This window comes from Trachurus japonicus, chromosome 5 (genome assembly GCF_045865225.1).
Source record: "Trachurus japonicus isolate A0001 chromosome 5, Traja_1.0".
Taxonomy (NCBI): Eukaryota; Metazoa; Chordata; class Actinopteri; order Carangiformes; family Carangidae; genus Trachurus; species Trachurus japonicus.
The window spans coordinates 20,617,419-20,629,658 of NC_140911.1; the positions used below are offsets into that span (position 1 = coordinate 20,617,419).

Sequence of the window (12,240 nt, forward strand, 5' to 3'; positions counted from 1 at the left end):
AAGAAAAAGAGTAAGAGTTTATTAATTCATAGAAATTATTTCTGAAATGGCCGCGTCGTGTCTAGTGCTGTAGTGAATGAGGCGATGGAAGACAAATCGTTTCGCTGGTGAGTGTTTGTTTTGTTTTTCCTGTGCTAGATTAGCCTCGATGTTAGCTTCATGTTAACATCAGTTTCTGTTGTCTGAATTTATAACCAAAACTTGACATTATGCAAAACATAAATAAATAAATAAATAAAATTTAAAAATGCGGAATTTAATGGACAGTTTTCAATAGTTCGTGAAACTGATATTCTTGTGGTCTGGCCATGTTTTTTTTGTTTTGTTTTTTTTGCTAGTTGTTAGCTTACCAGTTAAAAACTCTGAGGTCATTTCAGGTGCTTGAAAAATGACGCCTGTTAATTGTTTTTGTTTGTTGAAATGGTAATTAATTGCAGTTATACATTATGGTATGCAGGTTTCTTTCTTCATGTTTAAACTCTTTGTGAGGGCAGTCAGTGGAGAGAGATACCTGCTGCTGTCCATGGAGGAGCTTAGGAGCCATCCCAGCTGGTTTTTACACAGTAAGTGTCCCTTAATCTTGAGTTTATTGACTTGAATTAAAATGTCTTTGGTAGTATTGTGCCAGCAGAATAGAGGTGGAGACACACACACACACACACACACACACACACACAAGTTGGATTTATAATACTCATGCAGTCGTAGCAATAAAAGTGTGGGCATTTTATTCTGTTTTTTTTTTTTTTGCACACCTCTGAACAAAGTTTGTGAACGTGTACAGACATTATCATCAACATCTTCATTTCCGGGAGGCCCACCCATGCAATATGACTGAAAACTAATCATAAGTAAGCTTGCATACGCACTCATTAACCAGAAAGTTCTGGTCTTACCCCAGCGGAGGCGTCAAGTGAGAAACCGCAGATACAGGTGCAAGGCAAGATGAGGAAGTGCTATAAAAGATTTGTTGGTTCCTGTGGTTTGAAAAAACGGTGTAGAGAAACTTTCCACCGCGAGAAAATCCTAAATCGTTATCCCTGCCCTCTAATGTTGCAGGCTGAAGTGAACAAAACACAGTATATTATTTATGTCCTTTGCAAATCTAGTTATTCATGATCAGTAGAATAAAATGTGTCAGTTGGTGCACGAGTAAGTGAGTGAACCTTGAGTTGAAGCCTTATTCAGTATTCGTCTATTTCACTCACATTGGAGTGAAAACAGCTCTGAACATCTCTGTGGGGTTTGGTACAAGCTTGCTGCTTTTCTGATGGACTGATGATGGACTTATTATTAGACGGGCAATTGTTGTCTCTTAACAGTGCTTTCTTAATTTTCATGCAAAATCTATTTCACAAACCCGAAAGAATGTAAAGACACCACAACCACATCTGCCTGTTATTTGAGAAGGAAGATACTTATCTACAACATAACACGCAGTATTATGGAAATTTGTTAAAGCATGCAACAGGATGTTGAGGCTTGTACTGTGGTGAGAGAGAAATGTCTCTGTGTTGACACAAACACAGATTCACTGTGAGGGTCTAAGGGCAGAGGATGTTGTTATGATGCCATGTAAAGCCCTTTGAGACAAACTGTTTGTAAAAACGGGCTATACAAATAAAATTGCCTTGCCTTGCCTAAAACTAATTGTGTTATAAAAGACACAGTCAAGCATTATATGGCAATAATAAAAAAGGAAAGATGAATTCAAGCCATCTGATTGGTTCTTAACTGTGGTATAATGAGCGTATATCACAGCTGCGCCTGTTAACAACATATTCTGCATCTGAGAAATGACAACAATCTCCTAGCTTAAAGCACTGTAGGTTTGTTCAGTTTGTAAACACAACATTCAGACTGGGGCCCTCGCCTCGGCTCTGTGCAGCCTCCTGCCCCTGACGGCAGCAGCAGTTGTCAGGACGAGAGTTATGGCGGTGAGCGTGGAAGCGGCTGTCGGTGCCCGATCCGTACCCGGAACACGATCCGTTCCAGATCCGTTCTGCGCATGCGCACGCACATGCAAGCACATGCGCACTTCCCCCCTTCTTTTAGTTTACGGCAGACACCGCGGATATGGATGAAAACAGAGACGTTCTATGAGGAAAAACACAAGCACGTCGCAACGAATTCCCCTCTGTTCTATTTCTGATTAAATTAAATGTAATGTAGACCAATCAGTTAATTGTAAAACATTTATTTATTGATGTAAATGTGGTGATTTCTGCACATACAGACAGCAGCAAGTCAGCACTGCTCCTCTGACCAGCTCCTCCTGAAGCTTCACTTTTCATTTACACAAACTAATCAATGAGACCATAAATTAAATTAATCTGCTCGCTTTCTCCACTGGCATGACGACGTCTGGGTGACCGGTCGATCCCCTCAGCCGGCCGGCTGCTGCCTCTGAGATGAGCCGAGCAGCGAGCTAACGTTAGCTCCCGGTGGCTACTCCCAGCTATGCTCCCAGCTCTGCTCCCAGCTAGCTCTGCACTTCTCCCAAAACCTCGGAGCAAACTTCCAAACAGACGTCAGTTGGATAAACTGACCACAGATTAGGACTCTAAACTGTGACTTTCTCGCATGAAAAAATATTTAAAATTAATAAAGTGACGTTTTAACAACGCTACGGCGGACTTTTAGCTGCTCTACTGCTAGGCTATCAGTTAGCATAGCTTTGAAGCTAATGCTGTAAAACGGCGCATGCGCAGAAGTCTGGAACGGATCGTGTTCCGGGTACGGATCGGGCACTGACAGCGGCTACTAGCAGCGGATGCTAGCTGTCCACCACTAGCACCTACCACCGCGAGGCTACCACACAGGGGGATCTGTTCCTCTGCTTTGCGTTGGGCCGAACAACGCCCCTTAGCTGTGGTATAATGTACCACGGCCTGTCGGTTGTCAATTAAAGTTGATCATGACATGGTGATCATCATAAGAGCCCTTTTTCTCATCATCCGTTTCTCCTCCAGCCTTCTGATATATAAACCCACATTTACACCCCAGTCCAGGCTATGCTAAGCAGGGACAGTTTCTTTGACTGTATTGTATATACTTGACAACAAATCTCTTCAAATCCTAATCATTGGGATTGAACCCAAGAGGGTCCATCATATCTGTATAATATCTGGGTTTCCTGGGTCAGGACGGATGTCTCTATAAAAAGAATGAATGACCTGAAATCTTGTCCATAGCTGTTGGAGAGTTCAGATGTTCCTGCCAGGGATGATCTTTGTCTGCTGCTGCTGTGGCTTGTTGACTGTTGAGTAGAGAGCATCGTCTGTGGATGGGGATGGTTGAATGACAGTCTTTGGACTTTGGGTGATCTTGACAGTAGAGTATTCACAGCCAGAGGAGCTGGGTTTGGGTGTCTCACCACCAGCCTTTTGAAAGTTGATGGTAGAGTAATGCAGCGAGGCAGAGGGGTTTGTGGGAAAGTTGGCAGTGACATGAATTGAGTTAATTGCATTTCCTGTGTCTGGCTTCTGACGGAGCTCCTGTATCTCTTCATACACGTAATCCTTTCAGGAAAGAGGAAAAAATACAGTTCATATCCAAGTTTAACAGTAAGAATTAATTATACAAACTGTACTCAGCACTGTAGACTTTTCACAGTGTAACATAATATTCATTATGTGATCTACCTCGTTACATATTTACCTGTGTGTCTGTACATTATTTTTAGTAAAAAGCAGTAAATTGATCTGATTCACACCACACTTGGTGGGGGGATAGAGAGGGACTGGGCTAAGAGAGACCCCCCATTACATTCAGGTGTGGATAGAGGGGGATCCTGGATCACTAATAAGAACTAGACAGACATGTTGTTGCCTTACCGAGTGTCATGCTTGTTTGAGATCTCTAAATTTCACTCTAAATGTCACACATCATCCAGATATAAATTGTCTGTGTTAGTTTTACCAGATGATCAAAGACATGCAGTACGTGAATACACTAACCTCTCTGAAAGGCTGCGGCTCTCCATTTCCTGTTGCATTTGAACGTGAAAATCCTGTAGAAATGTATGCAGATAGACATCGAGTGGATTAATTTCATTACATACATAGTGGCCTCTCTGTCCATCTCATTTACAGCCGCCACCACCGCTGACAGAATTGCACTCATCGATTATTTTGTATTTTTCAGGTTTGTTTTTACTGAATTGAATTTGACTACGACTGTTTGAGTAATGAGTAAGAGAGTCATGTCTAGTCAGTGCTGACATCATCGGTGTGTCTGCTGTGGATTTTATGGACAGGGAAGTACTGTAGACTGTGCATGGGTTAGCTATATCCTGAAAACAGAAAGTAACTGTCTTACGTTTGTAGATCAAAATCAGCACTGACAGCAGCAGCACAGTCACACAAATGATCACAGTGATTACTAAAACTCCTCCTGCAAGATATGAAAGACGACACGTCACTGTCACCCAGAGCATCTGTGTAGAGGAGTCTAACGGAAATACATCCATCACTATACTGCAGAAGGTTTACGATCTCTCACCGTGACTGTTGGTAGCAGGAGAGGTGGTTGGCGCCTCTGTTGATGGTGGTCCAACTTAAAGAAAACACATTAATTAAATGCGTTCAAGGTTTACATGTAGTAATGTGATCTCATCAAAATCTATCTAACCATGTAAACTCTGTAACCTCCTCCTTACAAAGGAAAGCAAAAACATCCTATTTGGCACAAGTGTTTCTACTTCTATCTATGGTTCTTTGTTTTGGAAACAAAAATACAGAGTCTCATTAAATGTTGTCTAAATAACCTTTTTAAATCAATAAAATATATGTAAAAATAAAGCAGTATTTAAAACAGAAATTTAAAGGGATAGTTCACCCAAAATTCAAATTGCACTCATTATCTACTCACCCTCATGTGGACTAAGGGCTGGGAGAAGTTTCAGAGTCCTCCGTGGCTTCTCTGAGTTACAAGGGTAGGCTTGGGCGGTATTACGGTAATACCATATACTGCAGGTATTTAAAAATAGCAACGGTATCAGTTTCAATACCGTCATGAAAAAATGCAATGCACTTATACAGGAGATAAGGATTAAATATTAAATAAAAGTAATTTAATGTCTAAAATTGATTATATGACCAGTAGCACTTATGTGTGGTTGAATTTTCAGTTAGCTTAATATGTTTTAGCCTACTTTTACACCGCCCCCCCCCCCCCCGGACCTGCCGTGCCGTGTAAAAACAGCGAGTGCGTGTCATGACTTCCTGTATCTGGCCCTTCAAAATAAAAGCCCTATAGCCTTTCATATACAGTTCGGTCATATTGATTTTGACTTAATTTTGACAAGACAGGGCTCCAAATGTTTTTTTTCTTTTTTTTCCTGCGACCAATCGACCAATGAGATTTTGGTCTGCTAATGTTTAGCCCTAGTATTCAGTTTCTGAATGGTGAAGACACAAGCCAATGTTTGGTAATGCCACTTACGTCATCATTTTTAATTAGTCACGGTAATACCGTATACCGTGGTAAAATGTGGAGGAAGTTTGACGGTATCAAAATTTGGATACCGCCCAAGCCTATACAAGGGGTCTCGGCGTAGCAGTGCATGTCCATATAACGGTTGCAAATGGATACCACTTTTCTTTGTAACAAACATACGAGCAGCATGGAGGTATTTGGATGTTTTTTGGTGTGTCTTTTTGTTACGAAGAAAAGTGGTATCCATTTGCAACCGTTATATGGACATGCACTGCTACGCCGAGACCCCCTGTAACTCAGAGAAGCCACGGAGGACTCTGAAACTTCTCCCAGCCCTTAGTCGACATGAGGGTGAGTAGATAATGAGTGAAATTTGAATTTTGGGTGAACTATCCCTTTAAGTGAACAATCTGACAGTAGGAAAAGCTCTGTGTTTATTTGCCATCGTCACTTAGCCGCTGCCATCTAAACCAGGTTCAACACTATGAAATGACACAACTCACCTACAGTCAGGTTGAATCTGTGGAAGAATACACTGCGCTCTGGGTCAGAGGTTTCTGCTCCACACCAGTATATCCCAGCGTCTTCTCTTGTTACATCTGTCACCGTTATGTTAATCTTCTTCTTCTCTTTGTCATCACTCAAGAAAAACTTCCCATTGTTACTTTTGTTCTGTGCAGTGCTCGCTACACGTACACATGGAGATGGATCTTCTCCCTTACAAATGAATTTGTCAGCTGTGTGACTTTTATAACCACACCAGTATGTGTGGTTTAGTCCAACTGTCCAGGATCTTGTGAAGAAACGGATCTCTGTAGACAGACATACATTTTCATCAAAAATATAATATATAATACCTCTTAGTCTTAATATGAAGAACAAACATCAAAGGCTGCAGGTGTTAATTACTCACGTTGAACCTCCAGTTTAGTTTGTCTGAACGCACTTCGGAGAGCTCTGTTTTCTGATCTCAGTCCACACCAGTAGTCACCAGCGTCCACTAAGGACACATCACTGATAGTCACATTGAAGCCACCACTGGTTTCTGTGAATCTGAACCTCTCTATTGACCCTGTTGATGAAATGTCCTCACAGCGGTTGCCTTTCATTTTACAGAGAAAGTTGATAATGGACTTGTTGTCCTCTGCAGCATCACATGTGATGGTGGTTTTAGTTGATGTGTATGCAGTCTGTTGAAACGGTTTCAGACAGCGTTTGTCTGCAGATAAAACAGAATGGGAAATGATACTTGTCAAATTCATCTGTATGTGAATACTGAAGGCATTAACACGGTTGTTTTTCATGTATTTATTCTGCTTTTTTATGACTATAACATATTTTGTTATTTCAGTCATTTTGTGCATCTCGGTTAGTGTTTCTGTGGTGGCTCCTCTGTCAACAACCTGAAATGCAGGACATGATCTGTATGTATGCAGAGAAGGTCACCGTCTGTGTAGAAAAATACTTGATGGTTCCACAGACTCAGTGCAACAACAGTGTGTAACCAGAAAAAAATAATTAGGTTATTTGTTTTTTTAATGTTTTCACAGCAGATGCATACGATGAAGTGGACAAAAAAAATTATTTTATTTTAATTGGACTGGTAATGCGCTTGACTGTGAGGTCTCTTACCTGATTGTAATTCCAGTTTCACAACAAGTTCTCTGCTGTTCGATTTACAGGTATAATCCCCGGCATCCTTCAGTTTAAGGTCATGAATGTGTAACATGAGGTGGTTCTTTTCATCATAGTACGAATAATGTCTGCCAGTGCTTCCCTTCCCTCTTTTTTCCCCATTTGGGCTTGTTATGATTGGATCCTTTTCTGTTTTAGTATAGTTGCATGTGAATTCAGCCCATCCATCTATGCATCCTTTCACTGCAGACAGGGCCTCACAGCCTGTAGAGCAGAGAGAAAAGTTCACATCGTATGAGACACTGAAACAATCTCTCATTTCCGTATAATTCATAATCAGACGAACATCAGGTTTGCAACACTGCGTTACAACGAACCCCACTGTGTGACATTTTATAAAAGCCTAGCGAACATTTTCTGGGAGTTGGTAACGTGATTTAAATCAATGTTTTGTTTTAGACAAGACAATTAATAAGATCATACATAGTTGAATTTGGTGAGTTACACAAGCAGCTCAGTAATCGAAAGACAAGTATGACAAAGGAACTTTGTCATTTAACTTTGTTGAATTGCATCCAATATTGATGAAAACTGGCAGGTGACTATCTATTAGTTGTGTGAGTTACTGTCCAGAAGCATTTTGAGAGGGACCCTGTATAACCACTTAGAACTAACCCCGTCTTAGACGTGCCCCGCTCTCTCCTAATTGTATATGAAAAAAATGGACTGTTTTTAACTGCGTTAGTTTTAACCTGTTTATTTTGGTTTTTAAGCTGTTAGTTGTAGTCTTTTTACCCTCTTCATTTAATTTGATTTAATTTTAATCTGTTTTAGCTTCAACCCTGTTAGTTTTAGTTTTAGACAGAGATAGTTTCAGTTTTACTCTGTAAATTTTAGTCTCTTGTTAGTTTTAGTTTTAACCCTGCTTTTACCATGTTCATTTTCATCTGATAACCTGTCACTGTTAGTCTTTTAACCTTTTTAGTTTTTAACTGTTCGTTTTAGTTTTATACTTTAGTTTTATTAATCTGTTAGTATTTGTTTTTAACTGTTGAAATTACTTTTTGACTTTTTGAGTTACTTGGCCTCTTATACTTTGTCGCCTGGCTAGCCTCTATAGTGTTGTTCTGCAGTGGGACTGCTACTAATGATACTAAATAGATACCAATTCACCACAGGATGCAATACGGTGAATTTCTTAGGTTATTATTTGCGTTATTTTATTTGCGCAAGTGGCAAAACCTGTTTGCAGTAAAAATTAGTCATCAAACACCTACACAGTGCAGAAGTTTACAACAAAGTGCAGAGACAACATCATTAAGAAAATAAAAGAAGATAAAAATAACAAAAATGAAACATTGCATTAGTTTCACCAACATTTTCAGGAGTGCAGTCTGTGGGTTTCTGCAGTTACCTATCAGATCTCTAGTATCGATAAGGCTACTGTTGGTAGCGATGTCTTTACCTGCCATCAGTGAGAAGGTGAGTAGAAGAAAACTCTTCATTATGTTTATGTTGGTGCTGAAATCCTCAGGGAGACGGTTTTACTCAAGGTCTTCACAGCTCCTCTGTACAGTAGCCTACCTGTGTCGATCGATCTCTGTTGTGTGAGCAATTTATCTGAGGTTACTTCCCCCATCTTATCAACTTCCTCTTTCCTCCTTTCACCATCAGTGGGTTTTTCTATTTTTTATAAACAAACTACAGAACGAAAAGTAATTTTGAAACAGTTTAAGGAAATAAATCCTTTATATTTATTAATCTCAATTAATTTGCGACACTTAGGAGGAATAAAAGTGCCAAAATTAAATAAATAACTTCATAATTTAATAATTACTTTATTGTGTTATTAATCAACTAAAATTGGAATTAAATACTTAAATGTGTTTCTAAATGTGTCAAATAAATAATTACAATACAACAATACATTTTATGTAAAAAACAAAAACATAATTATTTCACTATTTAATTAAAGCTACAGTTGGCAGCTAATTCTTGGCAATATTGGGCAAAAACTTCCATAATAACCCTGAGCATAATGTAAATGAAGTGATCTGAGAGAAGAGCAGACCTCTGCATCTCCTCTAGGCTCTGTTTTCAGCCTGCAAAGAATCGCACGTCTCTTCGGTGGAAACCCCAGTCTGTAGCAATGGCGGATGACCAGACAGGAAAGACTGCGATTCCACGGTTGGAAACATCCGCTTTCAGTGCAAAACAATCTAAGAAGAGGAAGATGGATTCGTCAAAAAGGGAGTCTAAAAGAAAGTCTGACAACAAACGCAAACATCGGTGGTCGGATGTCGGATGTCGGACTACCGGGGGTAAGTTATACTTTTTACACCAAGATTTTTTCACAACCAACATTATTCGGTCTCATAACAACTAGAGTGAGCATAAAAAGTGTGTTGCAATTTCTAAAAATGTTATTTTTAACTTGTTTTTAAAGGAGAAGGTTCGGATGGACAGCCCCGGATTCAGTGTGCAGTACTGCACTCCAAAAAGATCATCTCTATGGTGACAGTCGACAAAAGAGAAACTGCGCGGAACAGTGTCATCATGGAGAAGGAAGCGTTCATCCAGACTTTCGACGAACTTCGTCAGGACATGGCAAATCTGAGCGAAATATGTACCGATGCTCATACCCAGATAGCTGTTCTTTTCAGTAAATACATAGCTTTGAGTTTCATATTTGGCCTCTTTAGTTTTTAATGTATGTGTTAACTTGGACAGGAGTGCTACTGATGTACTTATACATCTGTTTTGTTCATTATTCATATAACCAAGGAAAGAAAAGGAAAAAAGATCCACCAGGTAATATGAAATGTATTTCATTTGAAGACATTGTCAATGTGCCACAAAGCAATCATGTTTACACCAATAATTTTGTGTGATTGGATTAAATTTTTCACTGTGTTCAGGCAAGCCAGAAGAAGAGGGGCTCCATTTTACTCCGTTGGAGCAAGGATGTGTGCAGTCACTTTTGGTTTTGTGCCAAAATGGCTGAAAACTATGACAACTTCTTGGTAAGTACTACGTCAAGTGTTATTTCTGATGATAATACTTGAAGAGCCAGAAAAAGTTATATTATAGGAATAATACTGATGGGTTACTCTTGTCATAGGATGTGTGGACAGGCTTACTCCACCATGTCACAGGTGAACACGAGTGGGCCCTCGAGGCCTGTCACCATGGCCCATTGTCTGATGGCAGGGACAAGGAGTGGATGGAGAAGGGATCCGTGGCGCACGATGCACTTTCTGAGATAGTGCTGAATGAACGCTGGCTGGGGGAAGTTGAAAAGTACCTGAGCTTTAGGTATGTGGGAACTAGTTTTACATAGTTATTTTTATGTTCACCAGTATTGCAAAAACAAATACAGGGTCATGCAGAGAGTGGCAACCCCTATGACAAGTCTATGAAATATAGATAATTGTAAATCATGTAGTGTTTGATCATGTACTTTTTTACTGTCCATGACTGCTTGTGACAGTGTTTGTCTTATCACGTCTTTGAGGTTCATGACAATATGAAAGAAGAAGGTTTTCACTCTTTTAGCCTATTGACGGGACAATTTAATTCTGTGGCATTCCTTCTTTTTTGGGGGGGTTTGCTCTTTTAATTGCGAGTGATTTGAGGACGGATCTGTGAGGAAAAATATCACACATGGACAACTGTTTCAGCTGTTTTATTAAAATAAAAAGTGTGTTACTTTACTGTCCGATTACATGGCTCTCTTTGGCTGCTCCGCTCTCCTCCCACATGCCGCTCTGTGCTCCGCTCCGCTCTCCCTCTACATCAGATAGTAAAATATGCTACTCGTTGCAGCCCTAACGCAATATTTGGAAATTTGTTAAAGCATGCAACAGGATGAGGCTTGTACTGTGCTGTGTAAGACAGAAATGTCTGCTGAGCAGGGACAGTCTTGTATTGTATACATAAATGACAACAAAAAACTTAAATCCCTTCAAATCCAGTGTTGTCATATCATCATATCTGTATAATATCTGGGTTTCCTGGGTCAGGACGGATGTCTCTATAAAAAGAATGAATGACCTGAAATCTTGTCCATAGCTGTTGGAGAGTTCAGATGTTCCTGCCAGGGATGATCTTTGTCTGCTGCTGCTGTGGCTTGTTGACTGTTGAGTAGAGAGCATCGTCTGTGGATGGGGATGGTTGAATGACAGTCTTTGGACTTTGGGTGATCTTGACAGTAGAGTATTCACAGCCAGAGGAGCTGGGTTTGGGTGTCTCACCACCAGCCTTGTGAAAGTTGATGGTGCAGTAATGCAGCGAGGCAGAGGGGTTTGTGGGAAAGTTGGCAGTGACATAAATTGAGTTAATTGCATTTCCTGTGTCTGGCTTCTGATGGAGCTCCTGTATCTCTTCATACACATAATCCTTTCAGGAAAGAGGAAAAAATACAGTTCATATCCAAGTTTAACAGTAAGAATTAATTATAGAAACTGTACTCAGCACTGTAGACTTTTCACAGTATAACACAATATTCGTTACTCTACATTTTTTTGGTAAAAAGCAGTAGACTGATTCACGCCACTTGGTGGGGGGATAGGGACTGGGCTAAGAGAGACCCCCTCCTGGATTAAAAAAAAAAAGTAGGGTTGTTTGGCCTCAGTGGCATGGCGTATATGCCTTACCGAGTGCCATGCTCGTTTGAGATCTCAAAATTTCACTCTACAGTAAATGTCACACATCATCCAGGTATGAATTGTCTGTGCGTTACTCAGTTTTTCCAGATGATCAAAGACACGCATGACGTTAATACACTAACCTCTCTGACAGGCTGCGGCTCTCCATTTCTTGTCATTTTTGAACGAGACAATCCTGTAAAAATAAACGTGCAGATAGACATCAAGTGGATTAACTCATTACATACATAGTGGCCTCTCTGTCCATCTCATTTACAGCCGCCACCACTGACAGAATTGCACTTGTTGATTATTTCGTATTTTTCAGGTTTGGTTTTATTGAGTTGAATTTGACAACCACTGTTTCCTCTAGAAATGAGTCAACGTGATTAACCTCCAGATATGAGAGTCATGTCTAGTCAGTGCTGACAGCATTGCGTGTGTCTGCTGTGGCTTTTATGGACAGGGAAGTAGATGAATTGGGTTTTGTGCATGTATTCGCGTGTGATGTCCTGAAAAC

General features: G+C 40.2%; 1 protein-coding gene across 1 annotated transcript; it reads right to left on the reverse strand.

The window, feature by feature from the left end:
* Window positions 1-2,811: 2,811 nt before the first annotated feature.
* Window positions 2,812-8,579, reverse strand: LOC146987507 (polymeric immunoglobulin receptor-like). The gene is made up of 8 exons (XM_085777841.1): window positions 8,540-8,579; window positions 7,057-7,338; window positions 6,353-6,658; window positions 5,934-6,251; window positions 4,504-4,557; window positions 4,321-4,395; window positions 3,960-4,012; window positions 2,812-3,521 (listed from the first exon to the last, which is right to left on the reverse strand). Exons 1-8 carry the CDS (start codon window positions 8,577-8,579, stop codon window positions 3,207-3,209), a joined length of 1,443 nt encoding a protein of 480 aa, XP_085633967.1. The 3' UTR covers window positions 2,812-3,206.
* Window positions 8,580-12,240: the final 3,661 nt, after the last annotated feature.